We start from the raw sequence: 17317 nt of genomic DNA, 5'->3' as shown, positions 1-17317 counted from the left end.
AGTAGGTAAAGGGAGATATAGATGAGTTTAACACCTAGTTTAGAAAATGGAATCAATAAACATGGATATATGATGTATGAACAGGATGTAAACATCTCGAAAATTCTCAAGCTTCATTAACTAGGGGGCTGGAGATGTCATTTATTGATATTGAGAATGGATGAGGAACAGAAATTCAGTTTTGGAGATGGTAAATTTAGAAATAATGAGACATCTACTGGAAATGTCAATTTTTTCAAATGCCTGCTGGATACACACATTTGGAAGTCTGGGTAGGATGTGCATTTAGGAGTCAATAGTGTCTGTAGGGTATTGGATGCTTTGTGAATCTATGAGTTTCCTGGAGCAAGACTGTGGAAAAGAATTTAAAAAGAGAGAGAAAAGGTCCCAGATCTAAACCCTGAGGTCTTTCAAAAGACAGAGTTGAGCTTCTGAGGGAGTGGGCAAAGACATGAGAAAAGGGGACCCAGAAGCAGAACAATAATAAAAATGATGAAATATTTCAAGAGATGGTAAGAAATCCACAGTGCAGAATGCTATCAAGCAGAGGAGACCAGGATTGTAGTGTTCCGTGGATATTTAAAATGGAAGTTTCTGGAGTCCTCAACAAGGCAAGGAAGCAGAAGCCAGACCTGATGAAGAAATGGGGACAGCACCACAGAGGCCTTAGGAAGAGGAGAGAGACAGTGATAGCTGGAAGGGACTTTGGTTTGGGTTTGTTTGTGTTTAACAATGGGTGTTGATAGATGTGTTTGAATGATCCTGAGCAGAACCCAAATGGGCAGTGGCTCTAACTTTGGCATCACCAGCATCACTAGAGGAGGGCTTGGTAAAACGGGACTGCTGAGCTCTGCTTTACAGCTTCTGCTTCAGCAGGTGGGGGTGAGCTGGAGAATTCGCATGAATAAGAAGGTCTCAGGGGAGGCTGTTGATCCAAGTCCTAGGACCACACTTAGTAAATGACTCCAGGAGACAGAGGTTAAAATATAAGTAAGAGGAAGAAAGACCACCAGTAATAGCTCTGAAAAAGCAGGAAAAGTTGGGGTCCATAGGACTTTTGAAGATTTTATTTTTAATAGCATAAGGGATGCTCTGTAAAAATAGGAAGAGAAATGGAGAGAAATGTGAAAAAAAAAGAAAATAATATTATACGCCAAAGATGTTTTTAAATGTTTTAACATCCATTAATTCACTAATCCCGTAATAACAGTGCTATTGTTCAGAAAAATGCAATTAATGTATATATTTCATAGGAAGAGAGTGACAGAAATTCTTTATGATAGATTTTTGCTTTTTTGGTGTCTAAGAAAATTTCATATATAAGGCTATCAGCTGAGTGGGATAAAGAAGGCAGGTTAACACCTAGATAGTTTGGAAAAATATAAAATATTTAACGAGGAGAATGGGAGAAGGAGCTTATTATAGAAACACAGTAGGATTGGTGTCATTACTGAGTGTCCAACAGAAAATGGGAACTGAGACTTTTTCCAGCCCACTTAGCTGCAGTGTGCAGCCTGGGCAAAAGCCCAATCAGATTGGGTTTTTATCAGATGGGTAAAATAGAGGACAAAGGAAATGAAAGATAAACAAATTTTTTTTAACTGGTTGTATATTTGGGCTGTAGATTCTAAGGTATCTAAAACAAGGAAGTAAAGATTGATAGAGTTGACTGATGTGTTAGAAAAACAATTAAGGCCACTTTGAAAATCCATCTAATTTGTCAAGTTTGGAAAGCATCTCTGACAGAGGAAAATTATTTTTTCTATTAAATTTTTTTGATGCATTTTATTTTTTTTGGGGGGGTCAAAGGCTTAAATCTGGCTTTCCATTTAAATGGGCCTTAACATTTCATGAGGCTGAAAACTGCTATCTTACGACACAAGCAGAAATTTGAGCATGGGACCTTGTGTGATGCTCGTGTGTGTATTTCACTCCCGCCTGTGTGCACACTATCCATGATGTACCGTGAGAAATTGATTCACTGATTTGCCAGTCAAACTGCTGGTGCGCTAATCTCCTCTACCTTGACATAATTAGGTTTAATAAACAATTTTACAATAAATAATGGTACTGTGAACTTGGGCTAGTCCCAACGAGTAAACTTTTGCATGGTAAAATAGGTCACTGGCACTCTATGTATACATAAGATCTTGAAAAGTTTCACATTTTAAGGGCGTATATGCATCCTAGGTATAAGAATCTCATTAAGGGTGAAAGCCACTCGTGACCTAACCTTTTGGGGATGGAGAAAGTACCAGCCTCATAATGAAACTATCCATGAAAGCCCATAAACATTTATAGAATTATTTTTCATCCTTCATGGATAGAGGTGTCCGTATAATTAGATGATTCTTGTTGTTTGTAACCAGGCAAAAATTTGAGAACTTTTCATATACTAGGGCAAAAGGCTTGACGGATGTTTGTATTCAAAGTCAAAACAGAAAGAAAATTAATAAGATCTACTCCCTTGAGGAACCCACTTTACCTGTGAAGGTGTTGGTATCGACAAGCTCAGAGCTGGCAGAGGGCATGCGGGGTGGACCGGGAGCATCCTCACTGTAGGCTCTCAGGATATACTTCTCAATTACACCTCTAGCCACAACAGGTTCATCCCAGGTCACCTCGATGCTATAGCCATTTATGCTGCGGACTCCTGAGGGAGTTGGCACACTTTGTGGAGCTGTGAAAGGATAAAAGAGAAAATAGGCAGAATGGCAGTTCTGAAAAGACTATTGCTCCTATTCTTCACTTTTAATGGCTGCAGTAAATCAGACTCAACCATTAGCATAAATACAATTTATTAGAGTTGTAACTTTTCAGCATTGATTTAATATGACTGCACATCTTGAGCCATTCAGTTTAAGCGATATTTCAAAACCATCAAAACTCCATCGACATCATGTTCTTTCAAGTCTAGACCAGGTTTTCCAAAAACATTTAACGTATCCAACATGTTTTAAACATCACTCATAAAGAAGGAGGTGGATGGTAGGCAGATAACAAGTTCAAACAATATAATGATGTACCCCTTTGAAGCAAGATAATTAGACTGTTATTATACATAGCGGTTTGACACTTTTATATCGTCAATGTATTAGCCAAAAAATATCACAAATGTGATCTTATTGTACTTGAAGGTCTGATCCCATTTGCAAATTCAATTGTTTTTCCAATTAATTTTTAAAGAAGTAAAGTTCTACCAGCTGGGATATACAGGATACATTGCTACCTGCACTCAGAGGAAGGGGCAGGTAGAGAAGTTGATGCCCTTGAGATTCTACAAAATCATTTTCAGAGATGTTTTCTTCAGAGCATCACAAAATAACACAAAATGAAAAGTTTATAGAAACAACAAAACCTCACTTATAAGCTGAATCCTCTACTTTTAAAAATCCATAACCTTTAACTATTTATTAGATATTTCTCTGGTTCTGATCAGTAACAACTTCATCACAGCTGACTGCACTGAAGATGCCGAGAAAAAGCCCGAGGAACTCCTTGGCAGGATGATGGATGACAAAGGGTCTCTGACTGCTCCTGGACTCCAGAGCGCTGTCGATGGAGGATCACCCTGGTCTCTCCCCATCAAATAGCCTCCTCCTCTGACTTTACTCTTCAGGCCAATAAAACAGAACAGCCTCAAGGGAAGCATCATGAACGTAAGGCATGAGGGGAAGCACAGAGGTGGAGAACCACTGTCTGTGCAGGTGAACCACCACAAGCAACTTTAGGAAATGTACAGGCCACACAATCAAGTTCCAAGTGACGGGACAATGGGACTGATGCCGATTTTATTAGTTCTGAAATGCGGTACAGGGCAAAGTACAGTCCTGTCTAACAGATGGTGTTCTCATAAGGGACAGAGCAAAACTGACTCAAAAATAATTAAATAGTGCAATTATTCTCCAACCCTTGGGAGCATGTAGCGGCTCGGTGTTGTGGTCAGATTGTAAATATGAATTTATGGCATAAGACTTTGTGGTCAGATCACTGCTATAAATTCAGAGCTCTATTTGCATACTTTCTTGGTGGTACTCAAAAACGGGGCTATGTAAGCCATGCACTTTATGGACACCTATTTAGGTTGCTGAATTAGACTGAAAGCAGGCTTTATATTTATTAATAAAGTAGAGAAATGTGAAACAGGGGCAGAGAACATGCCAGTCACAAATGAACATTTTACATTAGAGCTTTTTCCAAGATCTAAAATTGAAAAGAATTTAAGGGATCATTCAGTTCATTGTCTTGCCTATAAATAGATGATGATTTAACTCATCCTGGAAAAGTGTCAAGTTGTCCTCTTCTGGAAACTCTATAGGCAGCAAACTCCAAAAATTCTTATCAGTATCCCATCTCAGTAATTATTTATCTTTTAGATTAAAAAGATTCCTCAAAGGACGTCTGCACTAGTAACCTGTTGTTGCTATGTTGCTAAGTCACTTTAGTCATGTCTGACTCTGTGCAACCCCATAGACGGCAGCCCATCAGGCTCCCCCGTCCCTGGGATTCTCCAGGCAAGAACACTGGAGTGGGTTGCCATTTCCTTCTCCAATGCATGAAAGTGAAAACTGAAAGTGAAGTTGCTCAGTCGTGTCCGACTCTTAGCGACCCCGTGGACCACAGCCTACCAGGCTCCTCCATCCATGGGATTTTCCAGGCAAGAGTACTGGAGTGGGGTGCCATTGCCTTCTCCAAGTAACCTGTTATTGATAATAAATATGAGAGGGTACTTGGTAAAACAAACAAACAAACATGTCTTTAAACAAATCATGACTTGCTAAGGACAACTCTTCAAGAGTGTCAATCATACGGAAATGTATTTGTCTTTCTGACAAATGTTTTCTCTAAAATGGTAGAAGGCTACTGATTCACAAAACTTCTCGTAATGAATGCCTGTTTGTGATGGTATTATGTGAAAAGATGTTGTGGTCCCTGTCAGAGGTACAAAGTACTAATAAATCAGTTATCTGAGATCAGATCTAATACAGTCTGTTTCCTAGTTGTTTCTCCATTCAACTCAAAGAAATTAGACCATTCAGCAATTTCTATCCTGGAAGAGGCATTCTAAGGCCCTAACAGTAAGCACCATGGCAAACATCTGCCATTATGTGATAAAAGACACATGCATGCAAGCTTAGTCATATCCAACTGTTTTGGAGACCCCATGGGCTGTAGCCCACCTGGCCCCTCCATCCATGGAATTTTCCAGGCAAGAATACTGAAATGAGTTGCCATTTTCCTCCTCCAAGTGGATCTTCCTGATACAGGGATCGAACCTGCACCCCCTATGTCTCCTGTATCGCAGGCAGATTCTTTTCCAACTGAGCCACGGCAGAAGCCCAATAAAAGACACATTTGCTTCCAACCACAGTGTGGGTTTCAAACAAGCTCTCCACCAAAGAGGCCAGAAGCTGCGTATCCTCACCTAAAGGTAACCCTGACTTTAGCTTTTCAGGGACTAAGCAACTTGTAAAGATTTCCAGTTCTTAGATGAATTACAGTCCATATGGGCCTTTATCAAGACAACGTGAACTTACTTTCTTCTGCATCTGAAGAGGAAAGACTCAGCCTGAACAAATCTTTATGAAATATTTGAAGAATCACAAGTCCTGATCCACTAAGCATTTTCACCAACAACAGATGACTCTGCAAACCCAGGCGTGCTCTGTCACAAGATTACAAACATGGTACTTGCTGCACGGGTGAGAGGCTTTGTTTTTCTTTACCTGCACAATGTATGCATTTGTGTGTGATACGCATTTTAAGATAAACACTCTTTACCTGCTCCTGTTGTGCGTCCCCGGCTCCAATCGCTGTGTACCGAACCTCCCTCATGTGAGGCTGTTACTCGATACAGGTATTCTTAAATGGAAATAAGAAGGAGGAAAGTTAACATAGGACGCATGGAGACTAGTGGTGGGTTGGCAGGGAGGGAAGAGGCGATGAGCAAGAGCCATGGAACACTGAATTTAGGGCATCTCTGCTTTACCTGTGAATGGCTGGAGATGGCTCTCATAAGCAGTCCGCTCTTCTCCCCGGTACACCAGGATGGAGTCATTTCCCCTGCACTTAGCCGCACTGTCAGTTGACAAGCATCCATCCAGATTGACTCTGACAGCGCCGCTGGACACAGATGCCAAGTTAATGACAGCACCCTGTGCAAACTTCACATCCTTCACGCAACCACCGAAACCTAGCAAACAGTAAGGGATGAGGATCACACAAAGGGCTTGAGTCCTTAATTAGCCATCATTTTTGTCCCCTCTGTAGTACTACGTTTTGATGAAGTTGGGGAGGTGGTTTAGACACAATTTTCAAACTTTCAAGTCTTCTTTGGGAGATCCTTTCTGCTCCTTTATGCCTGCTTTTTACCAGGCTAAGCTGTTGCAGGAAATATTTATATTTACGTTATTTTGAAATATATATAAGCTGATAATTGTAATTCAACTGAATTCGATTCAACTGAAAAGTATGTATTATATCTTTTAGGAGCAGTTTTTTGCATTCTGTTTATTCCTATGAAATAATGTGTAGTCCAGTGGCGCTACATAATGTGTAGGCAATTACACATTATGGTGAGAGTGTTTTCACATGTTCCTCAATCCTGGAAAATGAAGTTACCTGTATGCATAAGTCCATGTCTAAGTGCCAAAAACTAATATGTAAATGAGTACGATTATTCAAGAAGCTCACTGAGGAAAAAAAAAAATACACTCTCAGGTCCCCCGTTGCTCAGTCGTAAAGAATCCGCCTGCAATGCAGGAAACATGGGTAGATGTAGCTTTGGTCCCAGGGTTGGAAAGATCCCTGGAGGAGCCACTCCAGTATTGTTGCCTGGGAAATCGCATGGACAGAGGAGCCTGGCAGGCTACAGTCCACCGGGACACAAAGAGTTGGACACGACTGAGCATGGAGCATGAGGTTCTAATGCAGAACCATAGGAGATGGTTGGATAAGATCACCAACTCAATGGACATGAGTTTGAGCCAACTCCTGGAGATAGTGAAGAACAAGGAAGCCTGATGGTCTGCAATCCATGGGGTGGCAAACAGTTAGAAATGACTTATTGATTGAACAACAAGGAGAAAGAATGTAGTTTCAAAATACACTAAAATCATGAGTTATTGCAATGAATTCCATAACAACCATCTCATAGTCATAGAACAAAGCCCCAGTTAATTCAGGACACTTGGGAGCTGTCACTGTGCTCCACCATTTTCACTGAGTTTCATAATCTTGACTGTGCAAAATGATTACCAGTTTCAGGTTCATGGTCTCAGGACAGGAACCAAATTCAACTTTGGCAATAGCAACACAAGAAGCAACCTGGGAAGTGTAGTTTACTCAGTTGACTTTAAAATAGTCACGCTCCATTCAGTTCTGGGAAGTTTCATAGAGAAGGTGGAGGAGATGGGTTTGAACTGTGCACTGACTGCTCTCTTTTTACAGAACCATGGGGCATCACGTCACCTGGAGAGCAGCTGTAGCTTTGAATGACTTGCTATTTTGTATAAACAGAGATCAGTTCTGCAAGGTTTGGCAGCACTCCGCTCACAAAACTGCACACTATTGTCAAAGAAGGGACAAACAGACCGAGTTTGAGATTGCTGGAACACATAGTCTCTTTCGTGAACAAAACACTGTCAAGTCTGAATGGCCCCAAACAGATAATTAGTTCTTTTCAAGATTACAGCCCACCAGCAAGAAATGGAAATAAAATACAATGCAATGCTGAACAGTAAAGTAAGTTAATTCTAACAATGACCATATTGTTCTCTTCAGCATTTATATGGTGTGTTATTCTTTCTGCTAACACATTAAGTTGCAGCCTATTTCCTTTTAAATGCCTTTGCTATTATTCACATTCCTTTAGGCCTGACTGATCAATACTGCTAGTCTATCTTCAACACACAGTAGATACTCAGTAAGTTGGGTAAATTGAGTTGAAAGCAATGAAGCTCAATATAAAAGCATCTCCTTGAAAATTCAGAAGTTAAGAATTCTAATTTCTTTACAAGTAGTAATTTTCTGATGGCACAGAGCTGAGTCACCTAACTTCTCTTGTCCTCCAGTTCCCCTGCCAATAAAAGGATGAACAAATCAAAGACAGCTTCGGCAAACATTAATGCACCCTTATAAGGAATGTCCCTTTATTGTTCAAGGGGTATAGAATTTCAGTTTCACAGAATGAAAAGACTGCTTGAGATGGATGGTGTTGATGGTTGCTCAAAAACATGAATGTACTAAATGCCTGAGCTGGGCACTTAAAAGTGATTAAGATGGTAAATGGTATGTTAGGTGTTACTGTTGTTGAGTTGCTAAGTCGTGTCCGATTCTTTATGACCCATGGACTGTAGCTCACAAGACTCCTCTGCCCATGGAATTTTCCAGGAAAGAACACTGGGTTGCCATTTCCTTCTGCAGGAGAACTTCCCAACCCAGGGATCAAACCCACATCTCCTATATTAGTAGTGGATACTTTGAGTCACCTGGCAAGCCCCAATTGTATGTTAGGTATTTGTTGTTGTTCAGTCACTCAGCTGTGTCCAACTCTTTGTGATCCCATGGACTGCAGCATGCCAGGCTTCCCCGTTTTTCACCATCCCCTGGAGCTTGCTCAAACTCATGTCTATTGAGCTGGTGATGCCATCCAACCATCTCATCCTCTGTCCCCTTCTCCTCCTGCCTTCAATCTTTCCCAGCATCAGGGTCTTCTCTAATGAGTCAGTTCTTCACATCAGGTGGCCAAAGTATTGGAATTTCAGATTTAGTATCAGTCCCTTCAATGAATACTCAGGATTGATATTCTTTAGGATTGACTGGTTTGACCGCCTTGCAGTCCAAGGGACTCTCAAGAGTCTTCTCCAACACCACAGTTCAAAAGTATCCATTCTTAGGCATTCAGCCTTCTTTACGGTCTGACATTCATACACAACTACTGGAAAACCCCTTAACTATACAGACCTTTGTCAGCAAAGTAATGTTAGATATAAAGTGAAAGTGAAGTCACTCAGTCGTGTCTGACTCTTTGCGACCCTGTGGACTATAGCCCACCAGGCTCCTCAGTCCATGGGATTCTCCAAGCAAAAATACTGGAGTGGGTTGCTATTTCCTTCTCCAGGGGATCTTCCCAACCCAGGGATCAAACCCAGGTCTCCCGCATTGCAGGCAGACGCTTTAACCCCTGAGCCACCAGGGAAGCCCTGATGTTAGGTATATTTAACTACAATTAAAAATGTTAAAAAAAAAAAAACTTAAAGAAATATCTTAAATGTTAATACACAAGACACAATTTTAAATTTGGAAAAGGCCACAGTCATAGGCTTCCTTCACTCTGGAGACAAAAAGGTACAGAGAGTAGAGTGATGCTTCTATGTAGTAATTCTGCTTAGAAAGTGGGACTCTGCCCTCAGGCCTTAGGGGTACAACTACCTCGGCTATAGTGCAGGGTCCTTGCTGTGCTATCCTTAGGGTAGTCAGAGGGTTTTGTCAAAGTTTGTACCATTCTTCCAACTCTGCACCATCAGAAACCCTCCCGCTGGAAATACTCCCTAGTGATCTCTAAACTATGAATGGGATGCGAGGATACAAAGAGGGGAGAGGGGCTGTCTGTGGGAAGACTAGTGATGTCTCCTCATCTTTTCTTCCCTACCTTTATGAAAACCGAAAGTGACTCCCCACACCTATGCTCCTCCCAGGTCTCTGAACAACTGGAAGGTGGTCTAGAACTCTGGGTTGACAAACCTGAGAGACACAGGAGCCCTCTGCGGGAGGAGTCCAACCCTGGGGCACTTGGTCCCACTCTTAACCTCTCTGCTCAGAGCTATGGACAGACCACAACCTGGGAGACCACGTGCCATTGTCCGCTTACTCCCAACCCAAGTGCCCGTGGTCTAAGGCGGTATATCTTCAGCACATTATGCTGCCCAGTGTCTCCAGAACATAGAGGAAAATTAATCTGCCTTTGATTTAAAGGAAGATTGTGACAATAATGGATATTTTAAAAAATAGCTCTAGTAGGACCACAAAAATAGAGCCTTTGGAAAAGGTGTTAATGGAGAAGCATGTTGCTGTTGTCCTTTAGTTGCTAAGTCCTGTCTGACTCTTTGTGACCCCATGGACTGTAGCCCACCAGGCTATTTTGTCCATGGCATTTACCAGGCAAGAATATTGGAGTGAGTTGCCATTCCCTTCTCCAGGGGATCTTCCTGATCCAGGGATCAAACTTGGGCCTCCCGCATTGCAGGTGGATTCTTTACCACCGAACCAGCAGGAAAGCCCAGGGAAAAAACATAGAACAATTTTTATGATAGTGGACTGAAAAAAAATACAGTAAGTGAATAGGATTAGTTTTAGTTGCAATTTACTGCATGCTTGCAGCACCTTTATATTGTGAATGTTCTCCTGATCACTGTGTAAAATATGCTGCTACTTATATAAATCAGTACTATTCAAAGCATCTGAGTCAGAATCTTAGGAGACAAAGCCATTTAAATACCATTTAAACTCTGCATTTTAAAAAAACCTTTTCTGGGCAATTCCAGTGGATCTTGAATAATAATAATAGCTAATTTTATTGAGTTCTTACAAAGTTTTAGCTACTATACTTCAATATTTTATCAGTGGTTTGAGAACCACTGATATGGATGATACTGCAATGATAAAAATTTAGTATTATCCATAAATAAAATATCTTCCAGTATCACAGTCTTAGTCATAGAGTTAGTCCTCTTGGGTCTATGTTGATGCTTTAAAGTTTCATCATTATCATCTTAATAATTCCAATTTTAGCCAGCTTTCTAGGACATTCATAATAATGGGTTTTGGTGTACTTTGACAGTAACATGCTCGGTATACAGAGGATTTTCCCTAGACATAAATAGAATCGAGTAATTTTGTTCTTATAAAGAGTTTTCAAGCTCTTTCTAACCTCAGAAACCTGAAAACCCAAAGAAGCCCTTATATGAATGTAATATTTTTAGCTGCTGTTACATCTTAAGTGCCTTGAAAATGTCATTACTGTCTTATACCCCAGATATTCATTAACTCCCTACTAGTACCCTTCTAAAAGTCTCCTTAGAGCTTGCCATATATTTTCTATTCAAAGACATTTAAATCTTTATGTACTTACCAAATAGGCAAAGACTGCTTCATGGAAATTTTAACCATTCAGGGTACACAGGTTTTGAAATATATTGAGAACATTTTCTACACAGAAGCATACAAGCTGGAAGTTTCTGTGCTTTTCCCACTTCATAGAGAAAGTAACTTCAACCAGTGCCCATGAAAAAGAACACTTAACTATAATAATGAAAGTGGGCTTTAACACCAGGCAGCCCAAGATGGGCAGGCTTGCCATCTGCTTAGTAGCCACCGACCTTGAGCAAATTGCTTTCCTCTCTGCCCTCTAGTTTCCTAATCTTTAAAATGGGGATACAAGTAATAATACCTGTCTCATGGGCTTGCTATGAAGAACCGACCCAATTATTCTAACATGAGGCTTTCAGAACCACACCTGTCACACGATATGAACTCATGTACAATTAGTCTTTTTTAAACAATAATTTCTCCAATTATGTTCAAACTCCTTATATGAGTTAAAGGTTTCCTTTAGCTATACGTCATACACTTGTACTTTTTCCTTTCATTGATGGTTATGAATATTAAATGACATACATATTTTTCACAGGCATGTCAGAAATTAAAGCAACCTCACATTTTCATGTGCTTTGCTGCATGAGAGCTCCATGGAAATGCATGGAAACAAATAGCATTGATGTCAGAAAAAAACCCAGGGTATTTAAGGCCATTTTTCCTGGCTGTGCACACTAACCTATTTTTTAATCTGTAAATACAGATAATGATCAGCATTTAAAAGAACCAGAACCACATGCTTATCCAAGAAAAACATACAAGGAAACATACTATGAGTGAGTGAGTAAAGTCGCTCAGTCGTGTCCGACTCTTTGTGACCCCATGGACTGTAGCCCACCAAGCTCCCCCATCCATGGAATTTTCTAGGCAAGAGTACTGGAGTGGGTTGCCATTTCCTTCTCCAGGGGATCTTCCTGAGCTGGGGATTGAACCTGGGTCTCCCGCATTGCAGGCAGATGCTTTACCGTCTGAGCCACCAGGGAATCCCAAACATACTATATATATATATATGTGTGTGTGTGTGTGTGTGTGTGTACCTATATATATATATATATATATATACACATACACATATACATGTATACACAAATATACATGTATATATATTATAATTATATCTGATAAAGATGTTTGAATAAATATATTGATTTATTATTTATTGTATAAATAGGTATGATTTAACATATAAATAGATATAACAACATACTCTTAAGGGCAACATACAAAACTATTTGAAGAAGTATTTTGTGATTTTTTTTTTTTTTTAAGAGCGCAAAATTCTTCCAGAAAATAGATGAATAGACGTTGCTTTCAGATCAGTTCTACTGCTCTGTCCTGAACCACAGAACCACCAAGACCTGGTAGTACTGGGGCTGTACTTCCAAATAAAGTTTACCTTGTTCCAGCTTCAGGTGTTTATAGGAGTCATGCAGTTCCCGTGGGATTCCTCCCACATAGACGGGGGAATTTACCGTCAGCGCCTGGGCTCTGGACTCAGACACGCGCTCCATCAGTTCATTCATGCTTGCTGATATGACGGAATCATTTTTCTTAATGATCACTTTATTCCACTTTCCATCACAGTAGGACAGCCCCAGCCAAAGATCCACTTGTGTAAAAGTGAAACTAGTGTTTAACCGGAAGCTCAATATTCCACTCTTCAGTTCCATCTGTATTTCATATTAAAAAGAAAATAGGTATATAAAAAGACTGCAGAATAGCAGTTTGGGAGAGAACAGAAGGTCAACTTCTTGAAGAAAAGCAAGAAATTTCCCTGAAAGTACTCTATAAAAATGTCCCACTTTATTCTAAGCAGAACTGGAGCATCATATAATGAAGCACTTTGCAAGCTTATAATTGACATGAAGGATGTTGTAATGAGTCAGACACATTTATACCCAGTAATGATGATATGATGTAATGCAATATTATATAGGCGAAACCTTTTTTTTTTCTTTTTGAGGCAACATAGGTAAAAGACTAAACCCTAGCATAAGTGACTAAATGACTGAAGAGAACAGAACGGTTTAAACTCTGGCTTTATTTTTATTTGAATCTTTAGAAAATGAGAAAATACTACTTCATATATCAATTTAATTTAGGGGGAACATATGACAAGACAATAAGAAAATGAAATGTCAAGCCTGATTAAGCTTATTTTAACTGGTTAGTGAACTCAATTTCCAATTTGTAAGATGTATTTTGATTCGATATTTCAATGTTTCTATTCTAAATCTCTAACTAACATAATTGCTTCTACGTCTGTACCTTTAGATTAAGGTGCCATTTTCTAATATTAACATATTTTACCCACATTTCATGGTAAAGGAAATGCCTCTGTATGTTTTTCTTCAAAATGTTACTCAATAATTATTTTCCCTACTATGTTCTTTTTTGTGGGGAGGGGCTCCAAAAATCAGTGCAGATGGTGATTGCAGCCATGAAATTAAAAGACACTTACTCCTTGGAAGGAAAGTTATGACCAACCTAGATAGCATATTCAAAAGCTGAGACATTACTTTGCCGACTAATGTCCGTCTAGTCAAGGCTATGTATGTGGTCATGTATGGATGTGAGAGTTGGACTGTGAAGAAGGCTGAGTGCAGAAGAATTGATGCTTTTGAACTGTGGTGTTGGAGAAGACTCTTGAGAGTCCCTTGGACTGCAAGGAGATCCAACCAGTCCATCCTAAAGGAGATCAGCCCTGGGTGTTCTTTGGAAGGAATGATGCTAAAGCTGAATCTCCAGTACTTTGGCCACCTCATACGAAGAGTTGACTCATTGGAAAAGACTCTGATGCTGGGAGGGATTGGGGGCAGGAGGAGAAGGGGACGACCGAGGATGAGATGGCTGGATGGCATTACTGTCTCGATGGATGTGAGTCTGAGTGAACTCTGGGAGTTGGTGATGGACAGGGAGGCCTGGCGTGCTGCGATTCATGGGCCCACAAACAGTCAGACACGACTGAGTGACTGAACTGCACTATGTTCCTATTTTGTTAGAAGTCAAACTGGTGACCAGAGGCTACTTGAACATTTGAGAACATGATAATGAAACAAAGTAACGTGAAGTCTGTTAGTCGCTCAGTCATGTCTGACTCTTTGAGATCCCATGGACTGTAGCCACCAGGTTGCTCTATCCATGGACTCTTCCAGGCAAGAATACTGGAGCAGGTTGCCATTTCCTACTCCAGAGGATATTCTCAACCAGGGATTGAACCCGTATCTCCTGCACTGTAGACAGATTCTTTACCCTCTGAGCCACCAGGGATGTCCATTAAGTAACACATTTTAAAAAAGTATTTCTTTTCTATGTAAAAATCATCTTTGTGAAGTACATCAGGTAGTCATTCATTTTTTTAAACCGCCATTCAGTAAATATTGATTGTTCCTATTGTGTTCTGTGATTATATGAGGTAATACGTTCTGCTATTATATGAGAAAGTGTTCCCAAGAATTACACCGTCTTAATAGCAGAGGTAAGTATGCTGTGTGTGTGCTCAATCATTCAGTTGTGTCCAACTCTTTGCAACTCTATAAACTGTACCCTACCAGGATCCTCTGTTCATGGAATCTTCCAGGCAAGAATACTGGAGCAGGTTATCTTTTCCTGCTTCAGAGGATATTCCCAACCAGAGATCGAACCTCCATCTCTTTTGTCTCCTGCATTGGTAGGCACCTGGGAAGCCCTTAGGCAAACATGTGCTAATGTTATAAATAAGATTGGAATGGGGTTCAATGACATCAGAGACAGGATATACCTTTTGTTCCCTAAGAATTGGGAAAAGTTTGAAGTAAGGTTTTTGGAAGTAAGAGTCATGGAGAATCTTCAGCAGGATAATTAACACATTCAGTGGCACAGGAACATGTATCAGCAGATTAGACTTAGAAAAAGGTACTAAATTAGGTAAAACAATTCTGGGGAAAAGAGAAAGTTTTAGTTCTGCCAGGTATGTAGAAGAAAAATTTTGGAGGATTTTGTGTAATAGAGAAAAATAACTATCTTTCTGTCATTTGTCTGACACCAAAAGCCCATATTCTTTCTACTAATATCTTCAACTAAAAGTTCACCCTTCTGGTGTATGAAGTACATCCTATAAAAATGTTCATAGTAGCCTTATTCATGATAGCAAAAAACATGGAATAACTACTACCTCACTGAAAGTAGAAGAGATATATTACTCAGACATGAAAAATGAATAACTTGAATAACTCAGAAACAAAGTCAAGGGCTAAAACAATTGCCTAAGCATAGAGTATAATACCACTTTTACAAAATTTCAAAAACAAGGATTTGTATGCATTCACTCATAGTGTCCAAACTATAAAAATGCAAATGGATAATAAACACAAAATTATGATTACATATTACCTCTAGAGGGAGCTAGGGAAACGGGCCAAGAGAAACTCTAGAGGTGGGTGCAAAAATTTGATAATATTTTAGTTCTTTGGTGGTAAGTTCATGAGTGTTTCTTGTACTATTGTATTTTATGTATATGTGTGTATAATATTAAATAAATATACATATATTTTGACATTATAAAATGGTAATAAAGAAATATTTTCATATATAAGGGAAGTAAATTAAATTTTCTTAATTCCTTATATTTAGGATGTTTTATTAAAATTATAATCTTAAAAGTATAATGGTCATTTAAAAAATCATGACCTTAAAATACAAATGTTTTATAGGACTCCAAAAGTGATAATGATATGGGGGAAAAAAATAAAAACAAAAATGAATTTGAAAATAAATTGAAATCACGTATAATGCTAAAACATGGTTCGTTGATTTTAAAACGGCATCTAACATTTTGAAATAAATTTAAATAAATCAGTTAACATACAGCAAGAAAATCAGGCCCATCTTTGTTGTAAATGAAAAGCAGCAATCCATTCAGTTGGTCAGTTCTGAACTTAAAAGAAATTTCAAAGTCCATTCCACCATGAAACAAGTATGGATAAAGCTCCAGGAACCCTTTAGAGAAAACAACATGTGCAAATTAGCATGTGCAGAACAATACTGTTAGCTTCTTTAGGGGGTCATAAGACAACCTCAGGTCATATTCTGTCATTCAATAAATCTCTCACAAAAGAAGATGCAGATCAATGTCAAGAAAATCACCCTGTAACTGTAAAGAAGTGGGAGAATGAACTTCACATATCATTTAAGAGGAAGCAGTTTACTAATTCATGGACAATTAAGACTATTTTGCTGTTGTTGTCAGTCACTAAGTCATATCGGTCTCTCCGTGACCCTGTGGACTACAGCAAGCCAGGCTTCCCTGTCCCTCACCGTCTCCCGGAGTTTGCCCAAGTTCATGCCCATTGAACTGGCGATGCCATCCAACCATCTCATCCCTTATCGCTCTCTTCTCCTTCTGCCGTCAATTTTTTCTAGCATCAGGGTCTTTTCCAATGAGTTAGCTTTTCACAGGAGGTCGCCAAAGTACTGGAGCTTCAGCATCAGAATCAATCCTTCCAATGAGTATTTAGACTTGATTTCCTTTAAGATTGACTTATTTGATCTCCTTGCTGTCCAGGGGACTCTCAAGACTCTTCTCCAACACCGCAGTTTGATGGCATCAATTCTTCTTTATGATTCAACTCTCACATCCATACATGACTACTGGAAAGACCATAGCCTTGACTATATGGACCTTTGTTGGCAAACTGATGTCTTTAACTTTTTTTAACACACCATCAAGGTTTGTCACAGCTTTCTGGCCAAGAAGCAATCGTCTTCTAATTTGATGGTTGCAGTCACCATCTGCAGTGATTTTCAAGCCCAAGAAGAAGAAATCTGTCACTGCTTTCACCTTTTCTCCACCTATTTGCCATGAAGTGATGGGACCATATGCCATCATCTCAGTATTTTAATACTTAGTTTTAAGCCGGCTTTTTTCACTCTCCTCCCTCACTATCACCAAGAGGCTCTATAGCTCCTCTTCACTGGTACCATTAGAGTGGTATCATCTGCATATCTGAAGTTGCTGATATTTCTCCCAGCTATCTTGTTTCCAGCTTGTAACTCATCTACCCCAGCATTTCACATGACATGCTCTGTGTATACGTTATATAACAGGGTGAAAATAAACAGCCTTGTTGTACTCCTTTCTCAATCCTGAACCAGTTAGTTGTTTCATACAAGGTTCTAACTGTTG

The 17317-nt window shown here is 39.6% G+C and overlaps 1 protein-coding gene across 1 annotated transcript in view; it reads right to left on the bottom strand.

Moving 5' to 3' along the window:
* Window positions 1-17317, bottom strand: part of USH2A (usherin) — a 922740-nt gene that overhangs the window by 511342 nt on the left and 394081 nt on the right. The window contains exons 25-29 of the mRNA XM_040262869.1: window positions 16001-16131; window positions 12551-12824; window positions 5990-6193; window positions 5782-5862; window positions 2486-2680 (exon numbers count right to left, since the gene is read on the bottom strand). Coding sequence (XP_040118803.1) covers window positions 2486-2680; window positions 5782-5862; window positions 5990-6193; window positions 12551-12824; window positions 16001-16131 — 885 coding nt within the window. The remainder of the gene's footprint in view (window positions 1-2485; window positions 2681-5781; window positions 5863-5989; window positions 6194-12550; window positions 12825-16000; window positions 16132-17317) is intronic.

This window comes from Oryx dammah, unplaced genomic scaffold (genome assembly GCF_014754425.2).
Source record: "Oryx dammah isolate SB20612 unplaced genomic scaffold, SCBI_Odam_1.1 HiC_scaffold_21, whole genome shotgun sequence".
NCBI lineage: Eukaryota > Metazoa > Chordata > Mammalia > Artiodactyla > Bovidae > Oryx > Oryx dammah.
This window is presented reverse-complemented; position numbering and strand designations above follow the sequence as displayed.